Source organism: Oryza brachyantha, chromosome 10 (assembly GCF_000231095.2).
Source record: "Oryza brachyantha chromosome 10, ObraRS2, whole genome shotgun sequence".
Lineage (NCBI taxonomy): Eukaryota > Viridiplantae > Streptophyta > Magnoliopsida > Poales > Poaceae > Oryza > Oryza brachyantha.
The window spans coordinates 10,068,841-10,083,751 of record NC_023172.2 but is presented as its reverse complement, the minus strand read 5'-3'; the positions used below and the strand labels follow the sequence as shown (position 1 = coordinate 10,083,751).

The 14,911-nt window shown below is 41.5% G+C and overlaps 2 protein-coding genes and 1 long non-coding RNA gene across 3 annotated transcripts; 1 reads left to right on the top strand and 2 right to left on the bottom strand.

Moving 5' to 3' along the window:
- The first annotated feature begins 780 nt into the window (after positions 1 to 780).
- Positions 781 to 3,786, top strand: LOC102719235 (protein EARLY HEADING DATE 2-like). Its single transcript, XM_015841782.2, has 4 exons — positions 781 to 1,134; positions 1,223 to 1,384; positions 1,430 to 1,709; positions 2,952 to 3,786. Exons 1-4 carry the CDS (start codon positions 930 to 932, stop codon positions 3,697 to 3,699), a joined length of 1,395 nt encoding a protein of 464 aa, XP_015697268.2. The 5' UTR covers positions 781 to 929; the 3' UTR covers positions 3,700 to 3,786.
- A 249-nt stretch (positions 3,787 to 4,035) lies between these two features.
- LOC121055569 lies at positions 4,036 to 5,503 on the bottom strand. The gene is made up of 3 exons (XR_005812639.1): positions 5,303 to 5,503; positions 4,323 to 4,469; positions 4,036 to 4,250 (listed from the first exon to the last, which is right to left on the bottom strand). It is a non-coding gene; the product is annotated as an uncharacterized LOC121055569 (long non-coding RNA).
- Positions 5,504 to 6,759: 1,256 nt separating this feature from the next.
- LOC102713401 (probable aldo-keto reductase 1) lies at positions 6,760 to 11,775 on the bottom strand. Its single transcript, XM_015841964.2, has 7 exons — positions 11,635 to 11,775; positions 11,214 to 11,381; positions 9,571 to 9,774; positions 9,311 to 9,483; positions 8,878 to 8,974; positions 8,608 to 8,761; positions 6,760 to 7,155 (listed from the first exon to the last, which is right to left on the bottom strand). Exons 1-7 carry the CDS (start codon positions 11,683 to 11,685, stop codon positions 6,971 to 6,973), a joined length of 1,032 nt encoding a protein of 343 aa, XP_015697450.1. The 5' UTR covers positions 11,686 to 11,775; the 3' UTR covers positions 6,760 to 6,970.
- Positions 11,776 to 14,911: the final 3,136 nt, after the last annotated feature.

Genomic DNA, 14,911 nt, shown 5'->3' with positions numbered 1-14,911 from the left:
TATTTGAATTTTAACTTTAAATTCAGAGTAGACTTTGAGCTTTTTTAATCGAATTATATTTTTCTGGCCTTTGACTCTTATATAACTAAGAACACGTATACAAAATTTTTATTAATTTGTAAAAACGTTGTTTGCCTTTTCTCCTGAATAAAATCCCTAAGATCGAGTAGTGCTCCAAGAGAAAACAGGATTGGGCAATGCTTAGCTTAGTTAACTAGCCGGCCAAAATACAGATCAACACCTGATGTAAACCATTTTTATTATAAAAACTGAAACAAGGTAACTAATGAATGCCATCTAGCTAGCACTTCAAGACAAACATTACCCATTGTGAATATGACAAGGTAGCTAGCTAGCTAGTGAATGAGCACATCAGACACTAACACGCAGAAACCAAAGTTGATCGATGCTGCATGTAGTAGTCAATTCATATATATATATTGCACTGTCCTGTCACTTGGTCTGAGATGTCAGCACACGTTTTAATCAACATCTCTAATCTAATCTGCTTGTACTGATGGAGGTTTTAATTACATGTGGTTAATTTAGGCAAGAAGCATGCAGTAAGCTAGCCTGAACCTTGGCGTGCTGTATGTACTGCTGCCATCGAGAGAGATTAAAAGCGAGATGAAATGAAACTAAAGGAGAAAAGAGGGCACGGTTGCATGGCGATGGTGGCGTAGCTTTCTTCCTGGCCCAGATGGCGATCATTGCAGCCTCGCTCGCCTTCTTATTCTGGCTGTGCAGCTGAGGCTGAGCTGAGCTGCAGCAACTGCAACCTGCAGAAGGCGAGGCGAGCTGACGCCTTTTTTCTTCCCGGCCGCGATCTGATCTTGCGTCTCTTCTCCGATCGATCGATCTCCCACTCGCGCACTACTGCCTGTACCACCACCACTGGAGCAGTAGCTAGCTAGCTAGCTAGTGGTGCCATGTTGCTGTCTGATCTCTCGTCGGACCAGGAGGCCACTGGGTCCAACTCCCATGGAGCAGGAGGAGGAGACATGGGTGGTGTCCATGGCCATGTGGTGCTTAGCTCTTTGTTTCTGCCGGCGCCGGCGGCGATGCTGCTGCCTCCGGCGCTGGTGGTGGAGGAGCCCAAGGCCAAGAAGAAGAGGAGCCTGCCCGGCAACCCAGGTGAGCTAGCTTCTTCCACTTCCATGGCTTTGGTTGCTTTTCTTTGTTCTTGATCTCACCAAGCGTGCGTGCATGGATGGTTGATCAGACCCGGAGGCGGAGGTGATCGCGCTGTCGCCGAGGGCGCTGGTGGCGACGAACCGCTTCGTGTGCGAGGTCTGCAACAAGGGGTTCCAGCGCGACCAGAACCTTCAGCTCCACCGCCGCGGCCACAACCTGCCGTGGAAGCTCCGGCAGCGCGGGGCCAGCGGCGGCGGCGGGCCGCAGCAGCAGCAGCTCGCCGGCAAGGGAGCAGACCCCGGTGTCGTCGTCGCCGCCGCTGCGGCTGGGGGAGGGGCGCCGCCGAGGAAGCGGGTGTACGTGTGCCCGGAGCCGACGTGCGTGCACCACGACCCGGCCAGGGCGCTCGGCGACCTCACCGGGATCAAGAAGCACTTCTCCCGGAAGCACGGCGAGAAGCGGTGGCGGTGCGAGCGGTGCGGGAAGCGGTACGCCGTGCACTCCGACTGGAAGGCGCACGTCAAGAACTGCGGCACCCGCGAGTACCGCTGCGACTGCGGCATCCTCTTCTCCAGGTCCGGCCGGCGACGGCGAGCCGCCGCTAAACTACCTTATAATTAATTAAGCCCTGATTACTTTCTCCTGCATGTTAATATATACCTTTTGATCGATCAAAGCAACATGCACAAATTATCTCTAAAAAAAATATGAACACTGAAATATATATGACTTACTCTAATATTTCTTCCAAATTCTAATATATTTCTTTTCTCTTATGGTTCTCGCTCTAATTTCGTAGATAGATAGCTAGGCTTTCTGAACACTGGATGTGTTGTTTACTTGTTTTACGATTTCATATGAAAATTCTGCATTTGTCGATATAAAAACCTTTTCCGTAGTTTGATGTGCCTGTTATTCATCACTGCATGCGTACGTAATGCATTATATATATTTATACGAGCCGAATAATTTTACGTTTCTTGCTGCAAAAAATTCTTCTCAACTTAATACAATTACACAAAGGCAAAGATTAGGGGAATTAACCTGCAGCCCAGGGCCTTTTTTCTTTTCATGGTTGTGCATATATGCATGTGGCTATGAGATCTCCATCAGAATTTCATATCTGCATTTGCATGAGGCATTGATGATGCATATATGAAACACTTCATTTATAGATAATCTGCTGCTGCAGTAGGATCGCTTTCTTGCTTCCATTTCTCGCCAGCAATTCCTGCATTAGCAAGTGAAATTTAAGGAGGCAGTTTCAACGAGCAAATATGTACATATGGCTAGCTATAGCAATAGCATATATGCATGCAGCTGGGGGACCCCAGGATATATACACAATAATAATGCATGCTAAGTTTTACATATAATCTGTAGTTAATTATATTTGTAACACCAGAGAGAGAGATATTAAGCTCCGGGAATAATTAACTAGGTAGAAAATAAAAACTTTTACTAACATTAATTTACCCTGCTTGCACATTGCAGCTCTTGACTATAGCACTAGCATGTAAGTTCATAAATATGAACATCCAATGATCACACACGCGCACAAACCTTGGAAAAGAAACTTGGCTAATCATATGGCAGCAGGGGCCTTGCTTTCTTCACCAAAGTAAAATTCAACTTTACATGCATGCATGCGTTCATCACTGATGATCATGTGCACATCATCACTACTGTTGCCCTACAATTTTTCTGAAATCAAGGCAACACTATCTGATCTTAATATCATCCAGCCCATGATTAATCAATTAACAGCTCACAAAATAATTAAAACACAATGATTCCAAATTGTTGATTGCATGCAGGAAGGACAGCCTGCTGACACACAGGGCCTTCTGTGATGCCCTAGCTGAAGAGAGTGCAAGGCTGCTTGCTGCTGCAGCAAACAACAGCAGCAGCATCACCACCTGCAACATCAATGGCAGCAGCAGCAGCAACACTAACAATCTTCTGATCAGCAGCAGCAGCAACAACACTAATAATCTTCTGATCAGCAACAGCAGCAGCAGCAGCTCACCACTGTTCCTCCCGTTCTCCAGCCCTCCTGATCATGCCGCTGCAGCTGAAAACCCTAACCCTAACCAGCTCCTGTTCCTGCAACAACACCATCTGCTTCATCCTCAGTTCCAAGCTGTACTGCAACGACCACCCTCGCCGCCGGTGGCGGCGGCGTACTTTGATCACCTGCTGCCCTTCGGCGCCGGCGCCGTCACCGGTAGCAAGGACAATAGCTCGGTTGCTGCCGGCGACGTCGTGGTGGCCGACGCGGTTAGCTTCGGGCTCACTTCGGAGGGCTCGGTGACCATGCACGCCGGTGGAGGAGGCCGCCTCACCAGGGACTTCCTCGGCGTCGACCACGACGGCGGCGAGGTGGAGGAGCTCGAGCTGGAGCTGCCTCTGTCGGCCGCCGACTGCCAGGGCTACTCCTTCGCCACCACCGCCGCCGCCGTCTCCCGCGCCGCCTGCTGCGCCACCGACTTCACCACCAGCAGCAGGCAGTACCTCGGCCGCCGGCTGCCGCCGGTGAACGAGACGTGGAGCCACAACTTCTAGGCCTTGAAGAGATCGAAGCTATGCGATGCAATGCAACAATCACCAAAAACTGCTAAGCAAAAATCAAAACTAGTTCCAGCGCCACATCGCATGCATGTGTCATGCACCCATCCTCCACTGTTGTTGGTTTCTTGATCTTTCTTTCTTGTCTTAATTTCGCTTAGGTATTATTCTGACTTTTGAGACTCTGGACGCCAAAAAAGCTTCATCCATTCGTATGGATGAAATCGATCAAATTTATGTTGGTAATTTTTGTGCATTTGTTGAGATGGTGATGACAAATTGACACCTGCAGATCAGCTGTTTCTTGTCACTGTACTTTTGTGTATGCTGGATGTAGTAGTATTGTTTATCTCTATACTACTCTATGCATGAAAATCTTTCATGGGATTGTTTAGCAAATTTACATGCATGGTTTTGCACATTGCATGCATGAACGATGATCATTGCACATGTGCATACAGTATGATGCATGCATGTATGCGTACATAGGACTCAGAGCTCGGCCGGGACCATCCATGGAGAGAGAGAGATATATACATGTGCAATCCCTAGGTAGAGGAATTGATCTCAGCACATAGTTTGAGAAATTAAAGATGAGGAGAGGAAGAAATGAAAAGGACCTGTGAAAAATGTGTACAAACTTCTTTATTGCCGTGCGTTGACGCGCATCATGTTCATGCCCCCACACCCATCTTCTTTTTAACTCCTAATGATTGATTAGTGAGTTCATTATTGGTATAGTGTCAAGTCGCCATCTGCATATATACCTATGTGGTCAATTACACTGGTTAGTATAATTATCAAATAAACTCAAATATAATGAAGCTCGGGAAGAAGTTTTATGGTCCACACCGTGAGGTATAAAGGGAGGCTGGCATAGTATTTTCTAGTATAAAATTCAGTGTCTATTAATACCTCAGTTGTTAGAGCATCCCCAATAGCTCATCTAAATTTGGTCATCTATATCTTCATTTGGATGATCATCTAAAACAGTTTCATCGTTCATATCTCTTTGTACTCCAACAGATCATCTATATATGACATCCTCAATATCTCTTTGGAGGATGGAGAGAGAATATCCAAATATAAAGTTTATCTCTCTTAATATGGATGGCATCTAAATATAGATAATGTGATAGATGTTCTGCTGGAGCTCAACTTTTATTCTTTATTCTCTATTTCTAGGATGGAGAATCGGATAGATGTGTTGCTGGGGACGCACGTATCAAATTTTCTGCTAAAAGAAGAGGTAAATTCTCAACGGAAGCAAACATTAATAACAATGCAATACTATAATATAAGGTAAAGATTGGATGCATATATACTACATACAGCTACCATTTCGAACGGATCCAAATGCCTTTGGAAAAGAAGGGGGCAGTAGGCATGCAAAAGATCAAAAGCCTAATGCTAGAATATTCTTGATGAGATGTGGATAAAGGATATAAAGTTTGCATGGGTGTGTACATATGGAATAAACCTAGGGATTATATCCCAACGGATGCACAGCAGGTTTTTTGCATATACTTAACCAGGCTTTTGAAGAAAAGCTACATATACGTGCATGTGAGAGATGCAGGGAATTAGTACAAGAGTATACCAATTGCCTCCCCTGGCCTCCTCCAAAAAGATCACTGCTCTCTCTGCGGTTGGCTTTTCTTCCTTTGCTTTCTCTTCTTTATTCCCCTCTCTTTGCCTTTTGCAATCCAGGCATTAACAAAAAGCATAACCCTCTTTTACTTGCTGACAGTTTCTTTGTGTTCCTGATTCTGATGAGTTGGTTAGGAAGGAAGCAGGTATCTCTATCTGTTTCTGCATACAAAGAATAATTGAACCAATAACTGTAGTAGGTGTTAGTAGAATAATGCATCATGCAAGCAAATAAAAATCAGTTTATGGATATATCATTTCAGTACTCGGTCCAAGAAATATTTGCCCCTGGCAAGAACGGACAATGGAGTGACAAATGATGAGATGATCCATGGACGGACAGGTAGGTAGCTTTCTTGGAAATGTATGTGCAGATGCAAAGGTTTTCAGAGTGGTGTACCATGCTCAGGAAACGTAGACCGTACCTTGCAGCAGAGATACTGCAGATTTGCAGTACGTGGTTGGATGAGGATTCAGAACAGTATGAGCATTAGCAACCCAATCAATCATCGAATAATCATGCATGCATATAGCCAGCCATACACAGGCCACACTGATATATATGGATGCTTGCTGCGTGATGCAATGCGTACCTGCATTGCTTTCAATTGCATCAAGGTTTTTGGTCCAGGCATTTGCAGCAGCAGAAATTCTGGGTGGTGGTCCAAGGAAAAAAACCAAAGGTTCTCACCTGTGGAGGGCACATACATATGTTCTTGGTGGGCATCCCAGGCCTAGCACCATCATCGACCCGCGGCCGCCGCGCGTTCCCCGATGATGGTCGATCGAAGTGCGTGATGGGCAGCCGCAAGTCGAGGACAATGCCTGCCTCGAGATCCATTCAAAAGAACTGGTCAGCTAGCTGCTCCCATGGTTCCTCCTGAAAGGGACACCATGGCCACCGGTGCAGCTAGCCCTACTTAGGCAACTTTGATTGTCGTCCTGTTCCTTGCTGTACCTGCAAAGTTCAGCAGAATTCATGTGTCAATATGCACTATAAGATGAAGATATTTTGCAATTTACAAACCAGGGCATAGAAAGAAGTAGCAGACAGATTGGAATCACCTTCAACATCCCATGCCACTCGAAGTGGTACATGTTCAGCAGCAAGAGAGAGTACTGCAAGGTAAAAGTTCAAAGCTGGGGAGTAAAATGTAGCACTTTGGCAGTGAAAAGGCAGTAAAATTTTGTGCCAGTGTAAGGCTGAGCATCCCAGTTTTCATGGGCTTCTATGTTATCAGCTAGTTAAGAACTTTAAATCATTTGTAATGAAATCAAAAGAACTAAATAAAACTGCCAGATACTTGATCTTTAAAATTGATTAATGATTTAAGTGACAAGACACTTTTGAGAGAGAGACGATTGTACATACGAAATGGCATAAAAGTTAAGTGCATAGGAAATAGGTTAACTTCAAAATATGACATATTATTTTTCATAACGTATATCAATCAATACATTGCACATAGCACCAATAACATCTGCTGCCAAAAATACAATCTTTTCTTGGGCATGGACAAACTTGGTTTGTTCAAATTAAGCCTTGAATCTCCAATGGAGCTATAGAAAGAAATAAAGCATAGCACAGAAAGTATATCTTGAATTTGCATCTGAAGATCTACAACGACTTTGGAGGTGGAGTGTTTGCAACCCTCCAAGAATAAGGCTCCAGTACTCCAATAACTCTGGACCCAGCCACCTCGCCAGCAGGGACAGCAGATGATATTACATTCAGGTCCTCCTTGCTCAGCTTTATCTTTACAGCACCAATGTTATCATCAAGGTTCTTCACTTTTGTTGTGCCTAAGTTCAAAGAACACTTTCTTAGATGTTATTAATTCCTATATATGGAATGCAGGAATTTAAACTAAGAAGACAACATTTTTAACTAGATTGCGCACTGTACCAGCTATGTCCATAAGTTTTAACAGGATTATTTTTAACAGGATTATAAACTAAGAAGACAACACTTTTAACAGGATTATTTTTATCATGCTAGCTTAACAACACGAATATAAGTTTATAAGGGAATCAAACCAGTCAATAGCAAGAATATATTCTAAAGAAAGGGATGCTTTTAGAGAATCTGTTCTTCAGGTCACCGTATTTTCTGAAGTGGAAAACAGCTGCCAAGCTTGTGCTAGTGAAAATGATTGCAAATCTGATAGCATCCATCTCATTGAATAAATTCCTTTTGAAATAAAATGACAGGGAAGAGGCAAGAAACCTAGATATATTTTGGATAAAGAACACAAGGACCTAATTGAAATTTGTACGTCAAGATGGTTAAGCTAGTTGCATAAATGACCAGGAGATTGTCCAAATTCACTCACACCCTACATATAAAGGACATATCAGGTGAAACCACAATTTCAAAGGCCAACAGGCACGCCTAGCTAGCCAAGTGTGTAAGAAATTTCTCATGTTGACTTGCTCTTTTAGCACATGAATCATGCTTCTGAAATTTCAATATTACCGTTCAATTTCTTCAGCTTAAATAAGAGAAGAAAAAAAGAACAGCTGAAGAGAAATCGAGCAATTTACTCTATCCCAAATTCAGGTAATGCAATAACCTGGCCTGTTTAACAAATAGACAAAACTAATCTTCATTTTAGACATCAAAACACAAGAAAAGCTTCATATGCATCACTTCACCCCCACTGTATGATTCCGGCATTTTCTAGAATGCTAGCTTTAATTTAGGAGGTAGATGGAAGCATCTCCTATACAGTAGTCTAACTCTAGTTAATTATTTTTTACAGAGCCCACTAGCTTTGCATGTAACTTCACATGAAGCAGGGAAAATTGAAGTAAATATCTGCCTCCCATCGTAGTCCATTCAGAAAGCAAGACATGAAACAAAAGAAAATATTACACAGAATTAAGGGAAGTCCTAACTACACGCCTATTTTTTAATGAAATTAGTAGGAATTGATCATCCTGTATATAAATAGGTCTTCCCCAGACGAAATCAGTCTAATTTGATATGTTAGGCCACACTGCTACACTGGGTACTGCAAAAAACCTGGCCATGTTTCCAGCAAAAACACACAAGTCGGAGACATGTTTATCAAATTGGTTAATTTGCTTAAAAAAATTCAGTATCAGAGCTGAAGCTAGTTTCCAGAGGTGATTTTACGCACGAAACCATGTTCTTCTTGGACAGGAAAAGATCATGTTAAGCCTGACAATGAGTACCCAAAACACTAAAATACTCCTGTCTCTGATAGCATACTAATATGCTTAAGACATTACCAGGGATTGGGGCAACATCATCCCCTTGATGAAGAACCCAGGAGAGGGCAAGTTGAGCAGGGGAGCAGCCATACTTGGTGGCCAGCTCTTCAAGTCGGGTATAGAAAACTTTATTCTTCTCTAAGTTTTCTCCATTGTATCTCGGATGTTTAGACTGCGAAGAGGCATAGGAGATACCAAGTCATAAGATTTATTCAAGTGCAGAATAGAAGACAAAGCCTAAACCTTTCTGTATATAAGAACACTATAGTAGTGTGAATTTAATTTTACCAGTAAACTCTCTGATGGTATGCTCTGTACAGCTGCCCTGCCAGCAAAGAAGCCACGGCCAAGTGGGCTGTATGGAACAATTGCAATGCCAAGCTCCCTGAATACAAATAATGCCTCACATGAGTGGCATGACAAAACAATGTGAAGGTTCAATGAACAATATGTAAATGATGCACAATCTTAAATAGGAGTTAATAATATAATGTAAGAACGAACTCTATCTCAACATATCTAATAAATTCCAGAAGAAAAAAAACACCCTATACGTGTTATTTGGAAAAACAACATTAAAAATGACACATAAAAGCATTCGTTAAGATCTAATGGCTTAATCAAGATTCCAGCTATAACTTAAGTGCTAATGAAAAACTACTTGACTTTCCTATAACTAAAGTATGAATGTTGTAATATTGTAGTTTGGGAGTACATGAACCTGCACAGTGGGATTATTTCTTCCTCTATATCCCTGGTCCATAGAGACCACTCCATCTGCACTGCGGTGATTGGCTGAACTGCGTGTGCTCGTCTAATGGTATCAGCACTCGCCTCAGATAAGCCAACATATTTAACTTTCCCTTCTTCAACCAACTTCTTTAGTTCCCCCATCTACATTTGCCCACTGATGAAGTCAGTCAAGATGCAAGGAATTTAAGGCACAGTACAAGGTTTGTAAAGAAATGTTCTCATACACACAGTTTCCTCTATGGGCACTGACTGGTCAATGCGATGCTGATAGTACAGATCAATGTAGTCAACAGCAAGGCGCTCAAGGCTTGCTTCACAGCATGCACGCACATAGTCCGGAGTTCCCTTCACAAGCATGCCATTGGCGTCAAATCCGGCAATGCCAAACTTGGTGGCCACTTGTACCTTCTCACGAGGTAACTGCTTCAGTACCTGGTCAACACAATATATCCATATTATTCAACAGTTGCTGGGAGAAAAGTTTCAACTCACATATCAAGGAGGAACAAGATTGGTGATTTGGGACTATGGAGTCTCCATCATAGCTGACACATTGGTTTCAAACAAAAATTATAGATGAAACTATATGGTCATTGAGGCACTTGTCTTGCTACGATGGGCTGCTGCTCGCATAAGATTGGGGCTCATTGATGGCCCTTGGACATTGGTAACCGAAACATCACTAACTAGCGGATAAGGCATAATGGTAATCAGTCCTAAAATCTGGCTTTATGTGCACTAGGATCATGATTCAGTTATAACCAGCGGATGGGGCATTCTACACTTAACTGTTCTCTTTCTGCAGTCTGCACTGTTAAAACTTAAAACAGCAGTACCAAGTTTTTGCACTGGAAATCCTGATTCTAAGTATTAACTGCAAGTAAAATCTATGAGCAATTTTTCCATCCTTGAGAAGATATCATGAGGTACCACTGTCTTCTATATAAAATTTGGTATATTTTAGTATTTAAGGTACCAAGAGGTACCAAATTTTACATAGAAAACAGTGGTACCTCTTTAAGGATGGGAAAATTGCTCAAATTCTTTTGTTTCTATAGAGAAGTTGGTACAAACATATGGTAATACATCAATAAAGCAAATGTGACATTTTCTTGTGATAAGTTGATAAAACACCCTCGTAAAACAAAAGAGAGAAAGACAATACTCAGATGAGTTTTTTAGAAGAATTAAAAAATATTATACAATTTCATCTAGCTCTACGCATATGATGAATGTTATCATCGAGGCACAACATTCAACTGCCCAAAATGAGCTCTTTGGATAAATGGGAGTATCACTTTTTTAACTAGCATATTGCCTGCCCGTTGCAATGGGATTCTAATTAAACAAAATCATCATTAACCTATTATTACCATCATCTCTTAATTGTTGCATACATTTGTTACTGAGATGTAGGACCATTAATCCCATATCTTTTTTTTTCTTTCCACAAAAAGTAGAGAGTTGGTGGGGGTGGTTGACATGTGGAAGTCTGGTCCCATAGTCATCCTTTTTTCTTTCAAAACAATAGAGAGTTGCTGATGGGATGGGTGGCATATTCATGGCCCACTGCCACCGCTACTCCTTTTTATAGGAGTACAAAAAATGGATTAAAACCTGGCCTCTACACTCAAATTGGATGTACACAGCCTAAATGAGAGTATCATACTATATCATCTCCTAAGAACGAGAATATGATTCATTAGACCTCTAAATATATACTAGTAGTATTTGTGTTAATCAAATGCTACCTATATAATCATCCACAAATACTGTGCCGACAGAAAGATCCCCTCATCTTTCCCCTCGAGTTCCACTGGCCACAAATTCCACACCACACACAAAAAAAAGAAGAGAAAAAACTCTACTACCTTCCCCAGCAGGACCTCGTTGGTGTGCGGCCCGTATGCATCGGCGGTGTCGAAGAAGGTGACGCCGGCGTCGAACGCGCGCCTGATGACGGCGACGCCGTCTTCCTCGGCGACCGGCGCGTTGTAGACTCCGGTGAGGCCCATGCATCCGAACCCAAGCTTGGACACCTACCACGCACATCCCAATCGAAACCCCATTAGCATCCAACTTCCAACACCCACCAATCGTAACCCAAAAAAAAAAAAAACCAGCGATCATCAATCCTCCTCTCCCGTTGCTAGCGCGCAGCAAACAAAATCGCATCTTTTTTTTTTTTGGCCTGATTCCTCTCCAAAGATCGCGTCTTTTCCCCCCAACCATTCATGCCACCAAAAAACGCAGAAGGATCGGAGGCGGAGCTAGCTTGCTGCAGGTGGTTACCTCGAGGCCCTGGGTGCCCAGCTTCACTCTGGGGATCTGGCCCCGCTCCATCGATCTGATCAGACTCTGTGGTTACCTCGAGGTCCTGACAGCAGGAGTGGAACTGTCAACCGTGGTGGACTCTTGACGAACAAAGACCACATATTTTTTTTTCCTTTGAGAGAGTAAAGAAAACATTTTTTTTTTTACAGAAGGGACAGTTGGGCTTGGGATTTGAGAGTTGGGCCTAGTTGGGCCTATTTGGTCCAAAATTATTCAGGCTTAGAGGGAAGTGTTACATGGAGCCCAAGCCCATATGTGTTGGGCTGGCACTGGTATAGCACTATGGCACCACAGACTTCATCTTTTGAGTAAATTTCAGAAAGCTGCAACTGTTAGGTCAAAACTACCAATTTAGTACAACTTTAGCTAGGTATTTTGGAGAGCTATAACAATAAATTCATATTTTATCAAGAAGCTACAACTTTATTCTAATATGTGTGTGTGGCATGTGGACCCAACTTGTAACAAGGCGAGATTGTAGACCAAAACTTGTTGGACAAATAAATTTACAGCTTTTCTTATAAAATCCTACACCATTGTTGCAGTTCTCTGAAATAGTTAGCTATAGTTGTAGCAAACTAATAGTTTTGATAAAAATAGTTGCAATTTTAAGAAGTTTTCTCTCTTTTTCCTTTTGCTTTGGTAAGAGCACGAACAAAAAAAAACTACGAAAAACCTAAATTGAGTTTCTTTAACATAGCTTTCTGAGTCTGGATTTTTTTTATGAATATGAAAAGATATTAAATTAAGTTGGAGATATTTATAATTGTGCATTGAAAAGGATTAAGATGCAATTGAGCATGGTTGGATCCCACCAAGTGAGCTAGTTTTGGCCCTTTTGTGTGTCTCCATGTAAGACACAACACCTGTCATATGGAGGCATATTTTTTTATTTTGCATATGTACATGAACCAATGTACACAACTGACATGAGCTAGTTAATTTATTTCTGCATCCTCCTCCTAATTTATTTGTGAATGAACAGAAGAAACAAAGCTGTGGTTGGTTCTTGGATCCTGACTCAAAAAGTGAGAGACACAAGATATTAAGAAACACACTATTGTCACATTTCTGGTCTCACACAGATAGGGAGATACACAAGATCTTGTTGGCTTATGTTAATTCAGAAATAAGCCTTTTGTTCCCTTTGATGATGAGCGTGCGCTAGCGACTAGCTTGGTTGCAATACAACTACAGTGCTGCAAGGAGCTAGCATGGTCCCCTACCTTGTCATTGCACTACTATTAAGGGTGTAGTCTACTATAATATTGCTATGCACACCTGAATTTACAACACTCTTAATTTTGTTGGGTTCAAATGCATTATATGTGCCTTAAGAATATCAGGTATGAATGTGTGGTTTTTTTAAGCTTATATCACTACTCATTAATGCCTTATGAATTATTAAGTATTAGTATAGTAAAACATAATGTAGTGTTTAAGGTATTAGGCATGGCTTTGTGAATTTGAATTAGATCTATCTCAATCTATAATTGCTCTTAGAGAAAACATTCTACGGTGATACATTGTGAATTGACTATCATGGTATTCATGTATATCGAGATGTAATTTTTTTTAATTGTTGCTATCATGCAACTAAAGCGGCAACATGTGCATCGGTGCACGACTTTCGTACTACCACAATTATATGCATAGAGATGAAGGAAAGACTCTGTGAAACTTTTGAAAAAGCCCAACTATATATATAGAAAAGGCTTGGCGTGCATGATAGCGGGTGAGCATGCCAATATTCTACTTCCCCTCTTATCAGGGACCACAACTTCTGAATTATTCTTTCACAGCACCTCTCCCAGCAGCAGCAGCAGTACAAACAGGCATGCATTAGCAAGACCAAAAGCTCAATAAGAAGCCCTAATCACTCTTCTCACAGCCACATCTTGGCCTAACCTCGATCCCTTTTCTCCCCACATCTCTCTCTCTCATATCTAAGGTGCACCACAAGTGGATGAAGCTGCCAGCATGATCTGACAGTAGCTCGATCTCTTGCTGATGATTTACAAAACCTTAGAGCCATCAGATCATCTGGCAGTTTCATCTTCTCATGGCAGCACAAGAAGCAGCTCACCATAAACCCTAGGTAGCTAGTTCTCTCTGCTAGCTAGCTAGATGCTTAATTAGATCTACAAATTTTAAGGCCAAGCTAGCATACATACATGCCCAATCTTGCCTTCTAATTAATCTCCAGGGGTTAAGTTAACGGAAAGAAGGCACATCCTTGCATGGTGATGGGTCAGTCATTCATCTTCTCTTATCTACAACGAGTTTTGCAACTTGTTGGCTGGGATCATTCATCCAGCTGCTAGATGCATGCATGTTTATTTCTATTGCGTATCTTCATCTTTTCCCTGAGTATTCTTTTTTTTTTGTTTCTTAATTTGTCTCTATGGCACAATTTTTTTTTCTTGATTAATTTCGACCTTGGTCACTGAATGTTTTGCCCAATGTTTAAAAAGTTTCAGACCAAAATCTATGGTGTAAGTGGATTTGGGGATTTTTTTTTTGAGGTGAAATTTTGGGACTTTTATTCCAGGATACTTCAGCTGTATAACTATAACACCAGAGAGGCTGTTAGAGAAGTGTACTATATATAAGGTATATATAAGGTAGAATATCGTTTTCTCCTGATTAATTTTAAGTCCGAAAAAGATATCAAGTTTGCCAGATATCAAGTTTGCCTATTTTATATGAAAATATATTTTTTAAAAAATTTACCAAACTTATGTAAAAACAACAAAAACCAAGCAACTTATTACATACGTTTTTAACTGATTCAGTTTATTGCATTTCTGTGCCATAATTCGTTAATAGAAAATAGCATATTGGCACACGCTCTTTATTTGAACATCTATTATTCTTATACTTAAAAAAGGGTAATCCAATTTTATGCCGGCGAGACTTTGATCTAATAATATCTACTATTATATCATCATTGATACCAAATTAACTTGATCTAACCAATGTGCAAAATATGACGCCACACATAGGAATAGAAAGGAATGATATCCACTGCTCACTGCATGACATGTTGTGCCAGAGGATCTGCTTCCAAATAAAATTAGTGATATAGTGTGTAGTACTATGGATTTATCCTATAGATGTAAAGGAGGTTTTGTTTTTCCTTTTAATTAGCCGATTTGATTTGTAAATCCTCCTGGGAGACCTAGCTACTTACTACCTCCGCTTTCATACTGTAAATCTTTCCGGCATTACCTAA